Genomic DNA, 20211 nt, shown 5'->3' with positions numbered 1-20211 from the left:
ACAAGTTTAAATCCTCCTGAGCAGCTCTAGCAAATCTCCCTGCCAGTATATTAGTCCCCTTCCAATTTAGGTGCAATCCATCCTTTTTGTACAGGTCACTTCTACCCCAAAAAGAGATTCCAATGATCCAAAAAATGTGAATCCTTCTCCCATGGCTCCTCAGGCCATGCATTCATCTGCTCTAACCTCCTATTCCTGCCCTCACTAGCTTGTAGCATCGGGTGAAATCTAGATATTACTACTCGCGAGGACCTCCTTTTTAAATTCCTGTCTAACTCTAATCTCCCTTCAGAATCTCAACCTTTTCCCTTCCTATGTTGTTGGTTCCAATGTGCACAATGACCTCCTGCTGGCCCCTCTCCCCCTTGAGAACATTCTGCACCCTCTCAAATCTAACTTTGAGATTATTAGTTCAGTATAATTTTTTCAATACTGTATTTACTGTCAATAACTGGTTAATGTTATGAAATGTCTGACCTCGATAAAACAGTTGCCAACAACATTCCATTAAAACTAGCTCAAAATACCAATGTGCTCACTAAGACAAAGGTCCATCAGCTGGGATATTTAACTCCAATCTGAATAAGTATTTATTTGGAAAACAGAGTCAGAAAACAGTATTAAATAGGCAAATGAGAAATGCAATTGAACCTTTTGTTTTGAGCCATTTCAAATACAGAAACAGCTACACTCCAAACAGTGTTTTCTTATTCAATTTGTCATTCAAACAGTCATTTTCTGTACTGCCAAATTCAGCCATACATTAAGACATTTAGTTTATAGATGGTTTCCAATTGCAAATTATTCCCACAAAGAAAAACAAATTGAGGTACAGTGACCATCACAAACAGTCTTCTTTTCATTCATTTCAACACAGTAGCTACAATACTGCTGAGTGCAATGTTATTTTATAATCACATGCTAGAAATATAGCCCCATTCGCACACCCCCAAAAAAGCTAAGGAATTGCACAGCACATCAATATTCAAGGCCTCAGTATTAGAAACTTTTAAGAGAATTAGGATTTAATTTGTTACAATTTTATACACTACTTTACAAAATGCAATTTACTATTTACAGATTACATTTCATAGTGTATGGACTTTCAAATGAATATTTGTGGTCCCAGATACTGTTACAGCAGGTTTTGCAGCATCAACTTGTTCACTAATTTAAACAATTTTGTATTAAAAAGCATGTCTGTAAAATACATATGTCCCAATGATTTCAAAAGTTTTTGTCTCTTCAAGTAGAAATACCAGACATGGCAGGCAATGTTACAGACTTTGCCTATTAGCATATTAGAATCATTCAAACTTAAATATCAAGACAAATTTAAAAAGGTGATGCACATGATACTCCAAGCACAAAGATGTGGTAATATTAGCAATACAGCAACAACAATATAAATCACACTTTACCATATGTTGTGAATTACATAAATAAGTCACTTTTGCATAAATCTGTATTTTCCTAGTAAAAAAAGGAGAAACTAGAAAAATATAGCAAATTTATGATAATGTTACATTGAACATGGTCATATTTAGCTGATTCAAGACCAGGCACAATGATACAGGAGAAGCAATTACAGATGACAAGACCAGAATCTATAAACAGCTCCATCAGCATATAATATTACAAACAATGACTTCAAGTCTGCCCTGTCATCCTAAATTGCCAGGTGTAAAGACCACATGTACAGAAATAGTGATAAAATGTCACTGTTACATGGTGTGTCCTTCACAAGCATTTCTTGTAGTACTGTCTGTTCTTTGGAGGGCGGGGAAGAGGAGCAGACATTGAACCATTGCTCGATTTGAAATCAAAAGTTTACACCAAATTAGACAGTAATGATTTCCTCTAGTTTCCACAGCTTTTACTACAGAATATTTGAACCATGCTTACATCCGTGTGTGACATTTAAAAAAGCCCACACTCCCAAAAGTAGAAACCCAAAAATCTCATGAACAGAACTGGTACACCTAGGTTTTCACAACTGTACGCAGCTAGATTTAACATAAAATGGCTTCATTCTATTTATAATGCTTTTCTCATCCAACCTATTAAAAGTTTCCATACTGTGTGGAAATTGAGATTGGCTCAATGAAAGCTAGAATATGCTTGATTTACAAGGATACCAATATTTAATTATTTTATTAAGCATTTATAAATACTGGTACCCTTGTACCAACATGAGCTGTCTCCACCCAGCAGAAGCTTGCATTTCTTTTGTGGATCATTTGTTCACTTGCTGTTGTACATGAAGTAGGAACTCATAATAAGACAATGCTGACTCTGTCCGATCTTCAACCATGTTCTGTAGGAAGCTGGCTTTAAGAGGACTTTCATCCCTGTGCCAAGGAAACAAGTGCAACATCTCCATTACTAATGGTATTTTGAACTTTTTATACATGTTAACACTTAAATAGAATTTAGGGAAGTGTTAAGACGTAAGCAAATAACGTTTCAAACATCAGCTTAAAAAGTATAGGCATCTTAATAGTTAGATTGGAACAAAAAAAAAATGAAAAAAGTCTCCGTTCACCTTCTACCATTTGAGTAGCTACGAAACACGTATTGTTTCTTATTCTGTGCTGTAAGCCATTGGCAAAATCAAAATGAGCTGTTGCATTTCAGGAGGATAAAATAAATTAAAATTTGAACTCTAAATTGGCATAAGATGCAAATTGGTGACATTTTGTAGTTTCAGAAATTTTCTGCTGTAATAAAAGAATTGCAAGTATCCTTAAGTATCTGAATTCAACAGTGTTTGTACTGTATGCTTCAAAGATGTATTCAGAGCACACAACATTGCTTCTTTTCGAAATTCAAACCTCGTAAATCTCAAGATATGACACCTCTTGGCTCTACTCAAAACTCTTCAAAAGCTTTATCTAGCTGCCACTTTCTTTGAAACAAAGCTGTAAATGGCATATAAAATATCACCTTTTTTATATTCAAGTTTAGTGCAAGATATGCTAAAACAGAAGTGGGAATGTTGTTCAAAACATTATCAATTACTCACTTTAGAGTTGTTGTTATAAACACACAAAATGTAGAAAGCATTTTAGTCTCAAGAGAACACACCAAGGTTTAAATTTTTGTATTCCTGAAAAGTTCTTTAATGTACCAGGTGTCAATTTCTTTTGCAGCTTGGAGGAACCGTCTGTATTTAACACAAATGATTGAATACATAGATTTTACATACATTTGACTTTCACTGACAATTTTAATAGGAATTCTGTTCTTTTCCCCTCCTGGAAAAGACATTTAAATAATTGCCCATTCCTAGTTGCTCTTGATGAGACCACGGTGGTCTCACCTTAAATTGCTGCAGTTCGTGTGTTGAGGAATCCCATAATCCTGTTAGGAAGGCAGGATGATGATAATGGGAAGAATGAAAAATCAGGTAAGGGTGCATGCAACTTTGGAGGCTCCCATGCACTCATTGCCATTGCTTTTTAATATAATAGAGGTCATAGGTAGGGGAGGGTAGCGGGCTGAAGCAACAGATTCTGCAACGGTATACAATGTAGCCACTGCTGATGGACAAAGGGAGATGTTTAGACTTGGCTGGTGCCAATTAAGCAAACTGCTTAGTCTTGAATGGCACCCAGTTCTGTGTAGCTACTGCTGGAGACAACGGTTTTCAATCAGAGTAATTCCTCACTCTTTTCACTTATGCCTTATAGAATGGTGACACACTGAGGATGATTAGTGAGTCGAATACCCAGTCCTGTGAATATCCCTTTCTGAAAATATTGTCAACACTTCACCAACCCTATCCTACTCATTGCACAAAGGCTGCCTGGTAAAACTTACCATGAAGGTTTGTGATAGTAGTTACTACTCTCCTTAAATTCCCTTCATCTTTGTGGTTTTCAACACAACCAATTTTCAACATCTTCCATTGCATCGATTTTACGTGCACCAATTTGAACATAACCACAGCACAGGCTGCAATAGTTTACTTTCCTGCAGCTAGGATTACCAAGAATAATTTAAGTTCTACTCTTAGCTTTCTCCTGTTCCTCAGTGGCATTTGCCATATGCAAACTACGATCTGTTCTGTGCCAAGATCTCAACACTGCCAAGCATTATTTGCAGCACCAGTCTGGAGGGCACAGAGAGGCTAGAGGAAAGTCACATACTTTGGAGTATAAACATACAAGCAACTTTGCTAAGTCAATTATCCCAAATAAACCTATCCTTTATATATTTTTTAAAAATGTTGCTGATAAGTCCAGCACTTTATCTCTCATCCTGAATTGCCCTTGAGAGGGTAGAGCTAAGTTACTAACTTAACTACTGCAGGCTGTGACACAGCTACCTCCTCAGCACTGTTATGGGGAAGACTTCCCCATTACAGACTCAATGATTGAAGCACAGTGATTTCAAAGCCTGAAATTGGCGTGGGGGGAGGGGGAGAACAGTAATTGAAATCAGGGAAATTTCATTAGATCAGAATCAAAGTTTCCAGTGGCAACTACTGTGATAAAAGGGAACTAAAAGAGAGCAGGTAGGTGTGACCGTTTACCATAGTAAAAGCCTTTGAGCATACAGCACGAGGTAACCAGAGTGTTCACAGTGGGACTAAACCATTTAACTGAACAGACAATTCTCAAGTACTTATCTGAATCAGTTAGTTTCAAATACTTTGCAATGAATTGATTACCGCACCCTATAAATTCTAGGCATTTCAATGAACTGATAACTGCAAATGTTAAACCTTTTAATGTATTGATAATTGCATCCTGAAAATGTTCATCATATTAATGAGTTGTCTGTTAAGATATGGTTAAAAATCACACATTAGGCTATAGTCCAACAGGTTTATTGGAAATACAAGCTAGCAACCTGACAAAGGAGCAGTGCTCTGAAAGTCAGTGCTTCCAAGTAAACCTGTTGGACTATAAGGTGACGTCATGTGATTTTTAACTTTGTCCATCCCAGTCCAAAGCTAGCACCTCCACATCATGTTAAGATATGGTCTAAGAAAGCCCCTTCCATCAATGCTGTAGCTTATAGCTCAGAAACCTCTAACAGCAAGTTCTCTGAATAAAGGCAACTGAAATTCATTTTATCATCTGGTTCACACTCGAGTTCACAGTCTAAAAATGGTGTTTAATTTGGAGGGAAACCTGCCCACATACTTACACATCTGTTGCCTTTGTTATTCAATGCATTAGGATGCAATCAGTTTGGCAGGTGCTATCAAAGCATGGGTGAACTGCTGCAACAGGTCGCACACACTGCAGTCAGAGTGCCAGCGATAGACGAGTTACAGATGCTAATCAAGTCAGATACTTAACGTGGGTGATGGCCAATTTGAGTATTGCACATTTGAAGCAAGTTTTTTTCTTTAAAACTAATGAGGTGCCATAAAAAAACTGATCAACAAAAAGCTGATCAACAAAAAGCTAGGAACATATCAGAATTGGGAGGTTATACTTGAGAAGATAGATCAAAATCAGAAAATAAACTGAACAGATTTTGTTCCAAAAAGATGACGGTGTAACCTGACAGCAATCTTTTAGAACATGAAAGAGTTTGGTAAGGTAGCTACATGGAATGCATTTCCACTGCAGGAGAATAGTACTGAGAGGCCATAGGTTTACGAACAATTAATAAACACAATGAGAAGTCAGCAGAAACTTCAAGATTTGAATTGTGGTTAGCATGTGAAATTCACAATTGAGCCATTGATTATTAGCAAAGATGTACGTAAAGGGAAGGTAGTTAAGTACAAGAGAGATAAAGAAAAATATTGATCCATTTAGGAGAAGGATTGCAACAATCTCATGTGGACCAACATTAACATGTTCACTAAATATGTTTGGTCTGTAAGCACTTGTCAACTTGTAATAAAATACATAACTTACTTAATTACATGGAGTATAGGAAAAAATGGTCTTTGCTCTCGCAACCAGGAGATGAAAGCTCTAGTTCGCTCAGATTCAGCAGTGTCCAGCTCTGGAAGCTGTATCTGTTCAGTCGAGATAAACACAGAGATAATTAAAAAAACATATCAAAAATAACACTAATGACATATTAAAACATGAAAGAATTAATGAAAATGAAACCCATTGCGGCAGATAGTGAAATAGGAATTCAGTAAAAATCTGGAATTAAAAGCTAGCCTAATGGAGACCATGGGACCATTGCTGACTCTCATAACTATCTGGTTCACTACTGTATATTAGGGAAGGAAAACTGGCAAACATGGAACCCCAGACGCACTAAAAATGCAGTTCACTCAAATGATCCTCTGAAATAGCTTACAGCAAGCCAATCAGCTCAAGGGCAATTACAGGTTGCTAAAGGTAAAGTTACCACAGTTCAAGAGGACCACTGAACATTGGATAGGCAAGAAATGCTGACATAGCCAGTGCTACTAAATCCCACAAAACTTAAAATTTGGAAAGATACATTGACATTCTGACAACAGTTCAAACCTAGGCAATCAAGAGTTACACATTATGAAAGAGGTACTATCGATTTAAGATACTTGCAATTATACCACATCTTCAACTTAGAAACAAATAATTAAGCACCACAGACACACAAGGAAGACATTTTATTTGTAAAGTTTATTATGTACTACACCTACCATGTTTTGTGGTATGGAAGGGTAACTGGAAGCACCAAGAACTTTGCTCACAAAGTTTGGACAACATTTCTTTCCAAGCCAAAGATAGAAAGCCTGAAAGAGAAGTTTTTTTTAAAAAAAGAAAAAGATACCGATTGAAAATTAACTTCAAGCTATAAATGCAGCAGTGTGAGCGATCTCATCATTCTTGACCTAAACTCGAGAGCGCCTAACACAGGCTGATAAAACTAATATCAGATAAAGAGTTCTTGAAGAAGTTTGTCTGGACCAATTTTAGATGAAGACTTTCAAGTGACATGAATCTTAATAAACACAGCTTGCTCAGATGCACAAACAAAAAAATGGAAATACTCCCACCTAAGCAACAGAGTGCATGAGATTTCGTTAGAGACACGTTACTTGATAAAAAGTCCAATTTTCCACAGGACAAAACTCAACTGACCAGGTGAAATCTGTTCAATTAGTGCTTTCTCCACCTTAACTAGCACAAAAATGCTTTCTAAAAAAAGCCTACTGATCCTTCTACGATGCCTTGTACTGTAAAACTGTGCAAGCTGAAACACAAAATGCTTAAAATCAGTTTTACTACTAGTACATTTTCATTGACAGCATATTTACTACTATCCAAATATAACAACTTTCCCGAGCATAATTATTCAAAACAAATTTGCAATTTGGTGAAAAGTACGGATTTCAATATAATTCTGGCCTAAACTCTCAATATGGAACCTAAAGCCTGTAATTCTTTACAGCGCAACTATAAATGTAAAGCATTTCCAAAATGAAAGACACTAAATAGTAACGCAAACAAATATCAGATAATTGTTGCTTTATGAAGGGTCACATATGCAAAATCTGCATGAGTTTTGCTTTTGAGATCACTTCAAAGTGGATTGGAGGGACGTAGGGTTGTGGTATATAAAAGGTATTTAATAAAGTTGCGACGTTTTCAATAAAATGCAGTCGCAAATTGTGGGCATCACTTGCCGGTTCAGTGTTTATTGTCCATCCCAGATTACCCGGCAGGTGGTGTTCAGCTATCTTCTTGATAGAGTGGCATTGGTCTTCTATCTTCAGCTATCTTTTTGAATCAGTGGAATGAGTCCATTTTGTATTGGTACACCCCCCAGGCTGCCGGGGATGGAGTTGATGAAAAAGGAATATATTTCCAAGCCAGGATGGTAAATGGCTTTGAGGGGAACTTATAGGTGATGTCTCCACAGATGTGTAGTCTGTTTGGATGGTGGAGATCATGAGTTTGAAAAGTGCTGTCTAAGGAGCTCTGGTGAATTATTGTAGTGCATTTTGGATATGATACACACTACTGCTACTGAGTAGTAGTGGAGGAGGGAGTGAATTTTTGTGAACATGGTGCCAAGTGGGCTGCTTCCTTATGGCGTCAAACTACTTCAGTGCAGTTGCATCCATCTAGATAAGCGGGGAGAATTCAGTCATATTCCAGACTTGTGCATTGGAGACAGTGGAGAGGCTTTGGGGGGCCAGCTAGTGAGTTACTGTCTGGAAGCATTTCAGCTTCTGACCTGTTCTTGTAGCCACAGTATTTACATAGCTAATGCAGTTCAGTTTTTGGTCAATAGTAACTCCCAGGATGTTGATAGTGGACATTCAATAAGTGCATTGCCATCCAACGTCAATGTTGATAGCTAGATTCGCTCTTGTTGGAGGAGATGGTCATTGCCTGGCTCTTATATGGCACAAATGTGGTTTGTTACTTGTCGGCCTGAACCTCGATATTGTCCAGGTTTTTGCACCATTTGAAGATGGACAGCTGATGGGTCACAAATGTGCTGAATACTGTGCAATCACCAACATTACAACTTCTGACACTATGACCATGGGAAGATTATTGCTGAAGCACCTGAAGATGGTTGGGCTTACGACACTACCAGAAGGAACTCCTGCAGAAGTATCCTGGAGCTGAGATGACAGATTACCAATGATGACAATCATCTTTCTTTGTGCTGGATAGGATTCTAACCAGATGAGACTCCTTTACCCACCTGAATTCCCATGGACTCCAATTTTGCTAGTGATCCATGATAACACACTCAGGCAATCACACGCACCTCACCGCTGGGAATTCAGCTCTTTTGCCCATGTTTGAACCAAGGCTGTAGTGGCCCTGGCGGAACCCAAACAGAGTATCTGTAAGCAGGTTACTGCTAAGCAGCTACTGCTTGACAGCACTATCGATAACCTCTTCCCTGTCCTGACTGATAATTGAAAACACACTGATGGGACAGTAATTGGCCAGGTTGGATTTTTCCTGCTGTATGTTTACAAGGCATAACTGCATGACTTTTCATACTGTCAGGTAGATATCAATGCGTAGCTAAACTGAAACAACTTGGATAGGGGCATGACAAGTCCTCAGGCACAAGTCTTCAGTACTATTGCCAGTATTTAATGCTTTTAGTTGTTTCTACTAATGCATGGAGTGAATTGGCTGAAGACTGGCATCTGCAAAGCGGAGGATCTCCAGAGAAAGCAGAGGTGGAACATCCAACTCAGTAGGCCTGAGACATTGTGAAGATCCAGAATCAATGTTGAGAACTCCCAGGGCAACTGCCAGATGTGTAACAGTGTCGCCATCTATGCTGGGACAGGGATGGCAGTGTTGTTGTCACCTGGAAAATTGGTCGCAAGGCAAAATTTTGAGCATAATTATGGTGAGGTTGTGCTGGGCATCTCCAACTTTAAGAATGTGGATATTTAATTGTCCACCACTCTTCATGATAGGATGTGCCAAGATTGCAGAGCTTAGATCTGATCAGTTGGTTGTGGAATCCCTTAGCCGCATCTGTAGCTTCAAAATGACAACAATTCATTTTTAGTTTTGTCTGGCGCCGCTGATGTACCTTCCTGCACTTTTCACTGAACTAGAGTTGATCCCTTATTTGGCAGAGTGGGACTCGCCACGCTATGACATTGTAAACAGTCTGCACAATTGTGCTGATGGCAAACAGTATCTCATGGATGCCCAGTTGAGTTGCTAAATCTATTAGAAGTCTACAAATTTGTCAGGTAATAATGCCACAACACAATGGAAAGATATACTTAAATCAGAAGTCGGGATTTCAACTCCACAAGGAGACTCTACTGCAGGCTGATTGACAAGTGTGAGACCAGATTACTTTTTCTCTTGTCTGTTCCTTCACCACCTGGTGCAGATCCAGTCTAGCAAGGTCCTTTAGGATTCGGAAAAAGTCAGTCAGTTGGTGCCAACAAGCTACTCTATGATGGACACTGGAACATTGTTACCCAGAGTATATTTTGTATCCTTGTCACCCTCAATGCTTCCTCTAAGTGATGTTGAACAAGGAGGAGTACTGATTCATCAGATGAGGGGCTGCAGTATATAATCATTAGCAGGTTTCCTTGCACACGTTTGACCTGATGGCCCAATACATCATCAGGGACCCAGAATCAATGCTGAGAACTCCCAGGGCAACTCCCACCAGGCTTGTCAAACTATGCTGCCATCTATGCTGGGATAGGGACAGTGATGTTGTTGTCTGGGAAATGATTTCTGAGCATAATTAAGGTGAAGTTGTAATCTAAAAGACAACTATCTAATTTTGGCATGGGTGAAAGGTTTACTCAAGTTTGCCATTGATCTATCTGGTGCCGAAGTTAATGGGAGTTAGACCAAGTTTCCTTTTCTTCATAGCATTCATAGTGGGATTCAAACCTAAGTCCAGCTTTTCACCACGTACTTCAGTGACTTGAATGGACAGAGATCCATTTGCAAATGTAATGATACTACAATAAGTAACCAAATTATGTTGAAAGGATCAGGAAATTGCAAAGGAACCCAAATGAGTGGGGAAAAAAGTTAGAAGATTTCAATGTTGGAAACTGAAAGATTTTCCACTTTTGATTTGAGCCAAATGTGACAATTTACTTGGAGGTGTGGGGGTGCAAAAGTATTTTGTAGGCACCCATATAATTAAAAATGTGTGCAGAATTACAGAGTAAACAAAAAGGTCCAGTACTGTCATGTTGATTATCTCAAGAGTACTGGAGTACAAAAAAAGGAAGTGATGCTTCTACGATAAATCGTAGTCACACCTTATCAAGTGCTGAGAGGTACTATCTAGATACTATCCAATTTGAGCACAGAATCTCAGGAAGTATTAGCAGAGTACAAATTCACTCAAATTTTCAGGATTTTAAAGGCTTAAAATATTAGATCAGGTTGCACAAAATTGGTTGGTATGCCCTAGAATGATGATCATAAATTCTGCAATTGGATCATGCCAAAGTCTTTAGTACTATAGATACAGTCAAACAATTTTATCTGTTGGGATAAGCCAAAACAAGAGGGCTTAACTTGTGGTTACTATTAGGATATTGAGGAGTGAATTCAAGCAGCATATTTTCATACATCTGACTTGAATGGTGGTCTAATTGATGTCAATACTTTAGTCAATTGAATTTTGCTTAGTAAGACTGAATGGAATTTGGGTACAGATTTACTTGAATAGCTAAACAAGTTTGGGGGGGCTAATTGGCTTATAATTCTTTCAAACAAGCCAAGTCACTTGGATCCTGTAAATGCTCAGGCCATATTTATTCAACAGAATAAAAAAAAAAGTGAAAACTTTTGATTCCTTCAATACTTCTAAGCAATAGTATTTGGTTAATCTTCCATTAACACTCGTGTTTAGCTGATGGCACAAATCAAAGAAACCGCTCAGCAGCACAAGCAGACTTATGCAAATTGTCCAGCATGCCAGTAAAAATTAGTTATTGCCATTACCACCCACAACACTCTCGGACCCAAATCAGTTTCTATGCCAAACACTATGATTATAACAATCATCAGTGGTTGACTTAACACATCATTATTGAAACCATACACTGTGTCAGCTATACCCAGGAAGCCTGGAAGAAAGTAATAATCAAGATACCTTAAAATCTGTGACTTTTAGTGCCTGGCCTCAATAAGAAAATACTTCAAGTGCTGCATTACCTTTGGAAAATCATAAGTAACAGCAAATTCCTAAAACCAATCATGTTTGTTGAATAGAACACAAATGAAATTGGAGAAAAAGAATATAACAATATCACTTACAGTGCCAGCATCCATTAAGAAGGCACCATCCCTGCTTAGTTTCTCTACTGACAGCTGGAGAATTGGTGGCTGAGGTATGGTTTTATCATTAATGTTAATGGATCCCTGCAATAAAAAAAAAACAATACATTAAAATGCAGTACAAAGTTGCTCAATATTTTAAGAGTTTAACAAATGGTTCTGTACAAAGGCACTACCTCATCTGACAGATTGTCGATCCTATACAGATTTGGATGAATCATAAGCATGAGGTAAGACACAGGCTGGTATTTAACTTCACACATGGAAAACACTCGGTCATCTAGTCTTGTACTAGTTCCAGTTCTGAAAGCTTTCTGTAACAAAGACAGATAGTTGTTAACTATTTTAGGCACGGATGGTAAATAAAAATTTTAGAAAAGGAAATATCTTGATAAGCAACATTTCAACTTCCCATTGCGTAAAATTATAACTTAATATCATGGAAAGTCATGCTCTAATCACTACAAAAAAAATGAAACTCAGGCAGTCATGCTGTAAATTTGGTCAAAGTTGGCACCCTGATGCAAAGTGATTTGAAACACAAGCAGGAAGAACAGTTGCATCATTAATTTTTGACACCTCAGTTAACAGAATTGGTTACAGCAATGCTCCAAGTTGACTGTAATTTAGCATTTTCTCAAATATATTTGCATGTTCAGCTTTGAAAATTCATTCTTTACCATGTCCTACACGTTTGCATTTTTGCAAAGTTTTCTTAAGAGGAAAATCAATTCTATCATCTTCAGTAATGCACACTAACATTCATTATTGCATGAATTCAATCTAATCACTGTATTCCATTTCAGCGGACAAGTCTTGCAGTAGTTTAAAGGGGCTAACTTTATACGCAGGTGTACTACTTCCAACACAAATATATATTCAACCTTGAAGATACAGCTGCAAGATGAATGCATAAAAGACCAAAAAAGGAGAAAGGTCTTTATTCTGAAATTAACATCCTCGTGTACTGCCAGAATATTTTAAAAAGGTTTGTTCATATCCTGGAGAAGAAAAAAAATAATCTCCTCCATTTCCTTTTCCAACATCTGACAGTCAGCAAATAGATTTCCCAAAACTGTAAATGTTTAGATATCTCAATTTAAAAAGAGCCGATTGAGCTCCTAAATATTTGACAGGTATGGGTCTACTGATTATCAGCATCAGTTTACTACGAGCTCTCTTTAGCACTGCAACAAAGTGGAGAATGTCCACAACTATAGACATGCCTCACGTTGGGGACTGCTGTGTTGAGACTACTAAAGCTTGCAAAGAGCTCCTTCCCAATCAAATGCAGATGATCGCTTCTTGATGCGACATGATAGCAAAAGGCTTCCTCCAAATCCCAAATGAGTGAGATCCTGTTTCCTAATCTAATGACTCCATTAGGAAGCACAGCATCTGATCTTTATTGCATTACTTTTTAATGGGAACTTGCTTTACACAAATAAATTGCCTACATTTCATCAGTAAAATGAAAGTCTATTGTAACATGCCACCATGGCCAACAATTGAGAGGACATTATAAAAAAAAGAGTGGATACATGCTCCACACAGCAGAGGTGAGCCATGAAATCCCCATACTATGAAGTGAATCACAATATATTGATTTGTGCTGAATTGGTCGAAGCCAGTTGCCAACTCGCTGACATCTCTTCCTACTACCATCCCCTCGACCCCATCTCTCATCAAGCCATCACCTCCCAGACCACCCACTACCTCATCACTTCAGGAGATCTCCCATTCACAGGCTGCAGCCTCAGTTCCCCAACCCCACACTGCCTGGTTTTACCTCTTACTCAAAATCCATAAACTTGACTGCCCTGGTTGACTGTCTCCACCTGCTCCTGCCCCACCAAACTCATCTCATGTCTCAACTTTGTCTTGTTCCCCTTGATCCATGATCTCCCCACATACATCTGGGACACCAACCAGACCCTCTACCTCCTCCATGACTTTTCATTCTCCAGCCCCCAACACCTCATCTTCACCACAGACATCCAGTCCTTATATATCTCCATCCCCCATGACGAAGGCGTACAAGCCCTCTCCCACCGACCCAGACAGGCCCCTTCCACTGACAGATTCGATTGGCGGAACCGGTGTCACCCTGAACAACAACTACTTCGAGTCGTCCCACTTACTACAGACAAGAGGAGCAGCAATGGGCACCCGCATAGGCCCCAGCTATGCCTGCCTCTACGTAAGCTATGTGGAGCAGTCTACTTGGTTACACCAGCACCATTCCAAACCTTTTCATCGGCTACTTTGATGATTATATTGGCTTCAGTTCATGCTCCCATGAAGAGGTTGAACAGTTCACCAACTTCAACACTTTCCACCCTAATCTCAAGTTCACATGGACCATCTCAGAAACCTCCCTCCCTTTCCTGGAACACTGTCTCTGGTGACCAACTCAACACTGACACCTCCTCCAACCCCACTTCCTGTAAAAAGGTGATCCCTTTTTCCCCCAACTCCTCGGCCATATCTGCTCCCAGGAGGAGGAATTCCACTTCAAGACATCCCAGATGGCCTCCTATTTCAAGAACTGCAATTTCCCCCCTCAGGGGATCATCATTGCCCTCCAGCACATCATCTCTACCTCCCGCACCTCTGCCCTTGGACCCCACCCCCCAACTGCAAAAAGGATAGAACCCTCTTCGTGCTCACGTCCCACCCAGTGAATCTCCAGGTACAGCGCTTTATTCTCTGCTGTTTTTGCCACCTACAGTTAGACCCACCACCAAAAATATATTTCCTGCCCCACCCCTACCTGCATTCCACAAAGACCATTCCCTCTGAGACTCCCTCATTAGGTCCACACTCCCCACCAACCCACGACCAACACCTGGCAACTTGCCCTGTGCCCACACCTCCACCCAAGGCCATAGAGTCGTAGGGTCATAGAGATGTACAGCATAGAAACAGACCCTTTGGTCCAACCCATCCATGTCGACCAGATACCCCAACTCAATCTAGTCCCACCTGCCAGCACCCACGTTCACTTCCATAACTCATGCAGAATTCTATTTAATCCCAATTTATACATTAATTATCTATTGTCATGGCAAGTTAAAGACAGTGCTATAATGTAGATTTGCAAGTCAGAGTGCAGACAATGGGCATTTTGAGTTCAATAGAAGTCAGTGAAGATACATTTTCTGCTATTTCATTCTGAATTTTAAACCCTTTTGAAAGGATCCTTTTAAAACTAGGAGATTTTCCTGCACATCCTCCCACCTCATTTACCATGTTGGTTGTTCTCAACACTGTCTCGTCTACATTGAGTAGACCGAGCGTTAACTCACGGTGCAGTACAGGGAACACACACATCAACGAACCCCACCGCCCTATGGCCAACCACTTCAACTCCCCTCACACTCCCCGAAGGACATGCAAATCCTGGGCCACCTCCACCTCCAAATCAAAACCATCCACCATCTAGAGGGAGAACACCTCATTTTCTGCCTCGAGACCCAACAACCACATGGCATCAACATTGACTTCACCAGTTTTCAAATCTCCCCAACTCACCTCATCGCAGATTAAATCCTCTAACTTGACACCGCCCTCTTGACCTGACCTACCTGTCCATATTTCTTTCCCCCATCCACTCTACCCTCCCCATCATCCAATCACAATCACTTCCTACCTGCGTCCACCTATTGCCATCCCACCTACTTTCCCCCCAGCACCAAAACCCCCCCCCCGCTCCCATTTATCTCTCAGCCCCCTTCACATTTCTGATGAAGGGTTTATGCCTGAAATGTTGACTCTCCTGCTTCGCAGCTGCTGCCTGATCTGTGTTTTTTGCAGCACATCTTTCGACTGACTCTCCAGCACCCGCAGTCTTCATTTTCTCTAACTTGCACTGTACGTAACACATTATGAAGCACTTGGGAACAAAGAAATATTTAAAAAGCATTCTTTAAAGACAAGTTGTTTCCATTAAGTCTCGAGTGCCAACCTTTGTCACTGACCATACTGGATCTCGCAATATTCAACCTAGGACAGAGCTTTAACACTTGCATTCTATTCTCTACTAAGATTATTTGCTTTCACACTTTACAACCACTGAAAAACAGCAAACACGTAAGCACTGCCTAAAAGCTTTGATTGGTTTCAAGCTTCAATTTCTCTAGAAGTCTCCCACTCTCTACCTTCCATGCAGAAATATATAAAGTTGCCCTAAACAGCCAAGTGCTACTCACCACCTTCACCAACCTGCATTGATCCCAATGCACAGAATGGTAAATCTTGATTCACACCTTCAAATTCTTTCAAAGCCTAAGGCAACCCATTTCTGGCAACAGCCTCACCTCGGATTAACATCACTCTCATCCATTCTATCTTCAGTGTCTAGAATTTGCACACCATCTCTTGTTTTAAATCCAAGACTTAGAACCCTCAGCTTATTCTCTGAATTAGTTAAGGAATTGAAGTAGCATCTTTATACATATTTTTACACTTTTAATGATGGAGATACATACTATGAAAATGCTTCTCTGAACCCTAAGCATCTCCGTTTGTCTATTCCTAGTACAGGAGTACAAATGAAATCCTTGTGCCATGTGCATACAATTAAACATTCAACTAATGCACAGCTGACAACTATCTCTAGAAAACTAATTGTTCTTCTGCCTAGCTATTTTTGAGAAGATTTCTGAAAAACCATTTACTTGATTCAATCAAGTTTTCAATCAATTCCCATAATGTTTCTGCCACCAATGCAATATACATCTTCACTATTTATTGTTTAATCTCTTCTCACATTCAAGAGTCATGGGATTCTTTTCAATTTGTTATGCAAGTGTAGTTATGACTGAGACAGCCATCAGATCTGAATCAGTAGGGGCAGTATGTCTTCTTGATAGGGAGGAGATGTTGGGGTGAAAGGGGAAAAAAGTAGCGTCATGGAAAAGACTAGGCTTTACCCAAAATTGATGGAGCACTTTTATTGGCCCAATCAGAAGTCCATGACAGTAAACACACTGCAAGGAGCTGAAAGAAACATTTAGGCATGCTATTCCAGGAAAGAAAATATTGCAAGAAATCAAGGTATTCCATACCTGTTTCAGTAGGGCTAGCACATAGAGGGGAAACAACCGCAATGAAGAGGGAGTCATTACACCTGGCTGTTGCTGCTGCTGTTGGCTTAAAACTGAAGTACGATAAGTAGAAAGCGAATCAATCACAGCATTAACCAGAGCATCTCTTGCGTCACTCAAACTTGATGAAATTGATCGATCCACAGCTAAATGAAGGAGGAGGCAAGACAGTATTGGAGTCAAAGCAGATATCTTTCATCAGCCTACACAAACAGTAGAAACACTATTCTAGTTTGTTCGCAAACAGTAAACTGCAAATGCAATTTCAAAAAAACATTCAACAAACCTCTCCCTACAATTTCACATAAAGACACAAATAGTGGTGTTGGACAACAAGCTCTGCTTTTAGTATATTTATTCCTTAAGCAAATATATAAAACAAACAGTCGCAGTATGAAGTTTACAAAAATACCTCAGTGTTAACATTAGGATCATGAAAAAGATGTTCAACTTCTGCTAGAGGGAAAAAAAACTGTACTAATTTCATAAGACAAGCAAGCACTACCTTTTGAATGGGAAAAAATATAATTCACAGTATTATCTATGCACAGACTCACTAGTATCCACATACTCTCAAAAATACGAGAATAAGCCACTAATCTACCTATGATGCTTAGAATCATTTAGTACAGAAGAGGCTCTTTGGCAGTCCAGACTCAATGGACCAAAGCTACAAAAAATAAAATCTACATTAGTCCCATTTTCCAGTTTTAGGCCCTTAGCCTTAAACGTTATGATGTTACTTGTCAAGGAAGTAGGTAGTCTGTACAGTGTAACTATGGAACTGAAAATCTAATGTAACATTTGAAAAACTTGAATACTATTAAATGTGGAAATTTATTCAATCTTAACTCCCAAAATTTTAACATCCTGTAAAAAAGTACTATTACAACTTACCCAAATTAGAATATTTGACACCATCTTTATTTACATGCACATTAAAAATAAAATTTTGCAGAAGTTTGGTCAGAATTGAAACATACCCATGCTGGCCAGCAGGCATGTTACAGCCTGAACATCAGCTCCTGCGTAAATGTCTGACAAAGAGTTCACAACAGGTAGACACATGGTATGAACACGAATACGACGTTCACCTGCAAAACAGTTGAGTTTTATTTTTAAATACAAATTTGATTTACTTCCATGCTGTGGACATTAGACCAAAAAGTGATTAAACTTCACTCTCTTCCTCTTGCACCCAATTTGCTACATGAGTGACCATTTGATAGCAGTGTGGAGACTAGGGTACAGAGGTACGGATAAGAAACCTGACTGAGAATAATGTGGAGTCTAAGATGTTAAAAGTAGACTTTAAAACAATACTTAGAAAACTTACAAGGTCCAAACAAAGCAGCACCAGGGAGCCTAAGAGAGTTAAAAGATATGAATTATTGAAGACACAGTGGATTGAAGACACAAAGTGAAATGAAAACCAGATGAAAAGAAAGTGTGTGTGTTTTGATCTTAACTGCAGTTTTTCAAGGGGGATTTCTTTGGGACAGCTTCTATACACTAACGATTTGAATATGTTGTGCACTCTCAACATTTGTTCCTTGCTGACAATTATAGGAAGATTGTACTCATTAACTGCAGGTCCACCAATGTTAATTAGGCCTGCAATCGCTAGCACATTTGCCCACAGCAGGTGTATGTGGAGGTGCAGTCAATGCTGGAGACACTTAGATCTATCCTTGCCTCCTTTCTCATTTCATGCTGACTTTTAGCTCATTCAAAAGAAAGTTTGCAAAATTCCAAAAGTAGCATCTCCAAGCATCATAATCAACGTTTAGATCACAACCTGCGCTTTCTAGTGGTGTTTGGTAGAGAAAGGCTAGAAAGCACTTGCAAAGGACACCTCCGTTCCATTTACCAATAGCTAACTCTCTGCAAAATTGACTTTGGACAGGCAATCTCCTTATGACCTGCACAACCCAGTAGGCTTTGCATGAGAATGGAAGTGAAGCTTGTGATGCTGGCAGTTTTCAAAGGCTTCATGTTTACAATACAGTTCTGTAAACATAACTTGAGGATACTATCGAGTTAGCACTGATGGAATCACTCCAGATAGTTCAGAGCAGGCTAAGAAAAACTTAGAGATTTGTGTGCTGGGTAGGACTATTATGCTTCAAGGCGTGAGGTGGAGTTCCATTGACTTTAGTGGCTTTGCTGCTCTTCATCTAGTAGAGGACAATTTCCACTAAAAGAGAGGGCATTTATCCAGTTCTTCTATGATAGGCTGTTGTTCGCTGTGATTAATGGAATTATCACATACTGTGCATTTGGTGTTGAAAAGGGATAAAGTGTTCTGACCAGCAACCCAGGCTTAACTCCTGGGAGCATGCAGTGTCTCACCAGTCACCACCAGTGGACCTCAAGAGGTTTTCCAATTCAACATATTGATTCAAAGACAGACTTCAGTGCTTCATAACAGTTTATGTCACCATCATCAGTATACAGTTCATTCTTTTCTGTAAATACAATCCATTAGTAATTTTGGATGTTCTTCAGTTGACACAAAAGGTTCCACATGCTTGATGAGGCTGCTTTTTTCCCTTGGCTCACTGAGCCAGGTGAGCCTGATAAGTGGACCTTGTTTGCAGGGTTTGTGAAGGTTTATAGCTCAGGTTGAGGTTTAGGGTGTAGGTTTGCTCGTTGAGCCATAGGTTTGATATCCAGACATTTCATTACCTGGCTCGGTATCATCAGTGGCAACCTCCAAGTGAAGCAAAGCTGTCGTCTCCTGCTTTCTGTTTATATCTTTCTCCTGGATGGGGTACCTGGGGTTTGTGGTAATGTCATTTGCTGTTCGTTTTCTGAGGGGTTGATAGATGGCATCTAGATCTATGCGTTTGTTTATGGCGTCGTGGTTGGAGTGCCAGGCCTCTAGGAATTCTCTGGCATGTCTTTGCTTAGCCTGTCCCAGGATAGATGTATTGTCCCAGTCAAAATGGTGGTTTTTTTCATCCGTGTGTAGGGCTACGAGGGAGAGAGGGTCGTGTCTTTTTGTGGCTAGCTGGTGTTCATGTATCCTGGTGGCTAACTTTCTTCCTGTTTGTCCTACGTAGTGTTTGTGGCAGTCCTTGCATGGAATTTTGTAGATGACGTTGGTTTTGTCCATGGGTTGTACTGGGTCTTTAAGTTTGTTAGTTTTTGTTTGAGCGTGTTGGTGGGTTTGCGTGCTACTAGGATTCCGAGGGGTCTTAGTAGTCTGTGCGGGTTCCCTCCCAGTTGGGGAACACTTCAGTGGTCCAGAACATTCAGCCTTGGACCTTCGGGTGACCATCCTCCAAGGTGGACTTCGGGACAGGCAGCAGAGGAAAGTGGCCGAGCAGAGGCTGATAGTTAAGTTCGGTACCCATAGGGAGGGCCTCAAC

General features: G+C 39.7%; 1 protein-coding gene across 1 annotated transcript in view; it reads right to left on the bottom strand.

Annotated features, from left to right (window-relative positions):
• Window positions 1-551: 551 nt before the first annotated feature.
• sec24a (SEC24 homolog A, COPII coat complex component) overlaps window positions 552-20211 on the bottom strand; it is a 45199-nt gene continuing 25539 nt past the window's right edge. The window contains exons 15-21 of the mRNA XM_043703454.1: window positions 17821-17931; window positions 16799-16983; window positions 11906-12043; window positions 11709-11813; window positions 6611-6703; window positions 5883-5986; window positions 552-2351 (exon numbers count right to left, since the gene is read on the bottom strand). Of these exons, the coding sequence (XP_043559389.1) occupies window positions 2237-2351; window positions 5883-5986; window positions 6611-6703; window positions 11709-11813; window positions 11906-12043; window positions 16799-16983; window positions 17821-17931 (851 nt within the window). The 3' untranslated portion in view covers window positions 552-2236. The remainder of the gene's footprint in view (window positions 2352-5882; window positions 5987-6610; window positions 6704-11708; window positions 11814-11905; window positions 12044-16798; window positions 16984-17820; window positions 17932-20211) is intronic.

This window comes from Chiloscyllium plagiosum, chromosome 14 (genome assembly GCF_004010195.1).
Source record: "Chiloscyllium plagiosum isolate BGI_BamShark_2017 chromosome 14, ASM401019v2, whole genome shotgun sequence".
Taxonomy (NCBI): domain Eukaryota; kingdom Metazoa; phylum Chordata; class Chondrichthyes; order Orectolobiformes; family Hemiscylliidae; genus Chiloscyllium; species Chiloscyllium plagiosum.
Note: the sequence above shows the minus strand (reverse complement) of the source record. Positions and strands in the feature narration are given on the sequence as shown.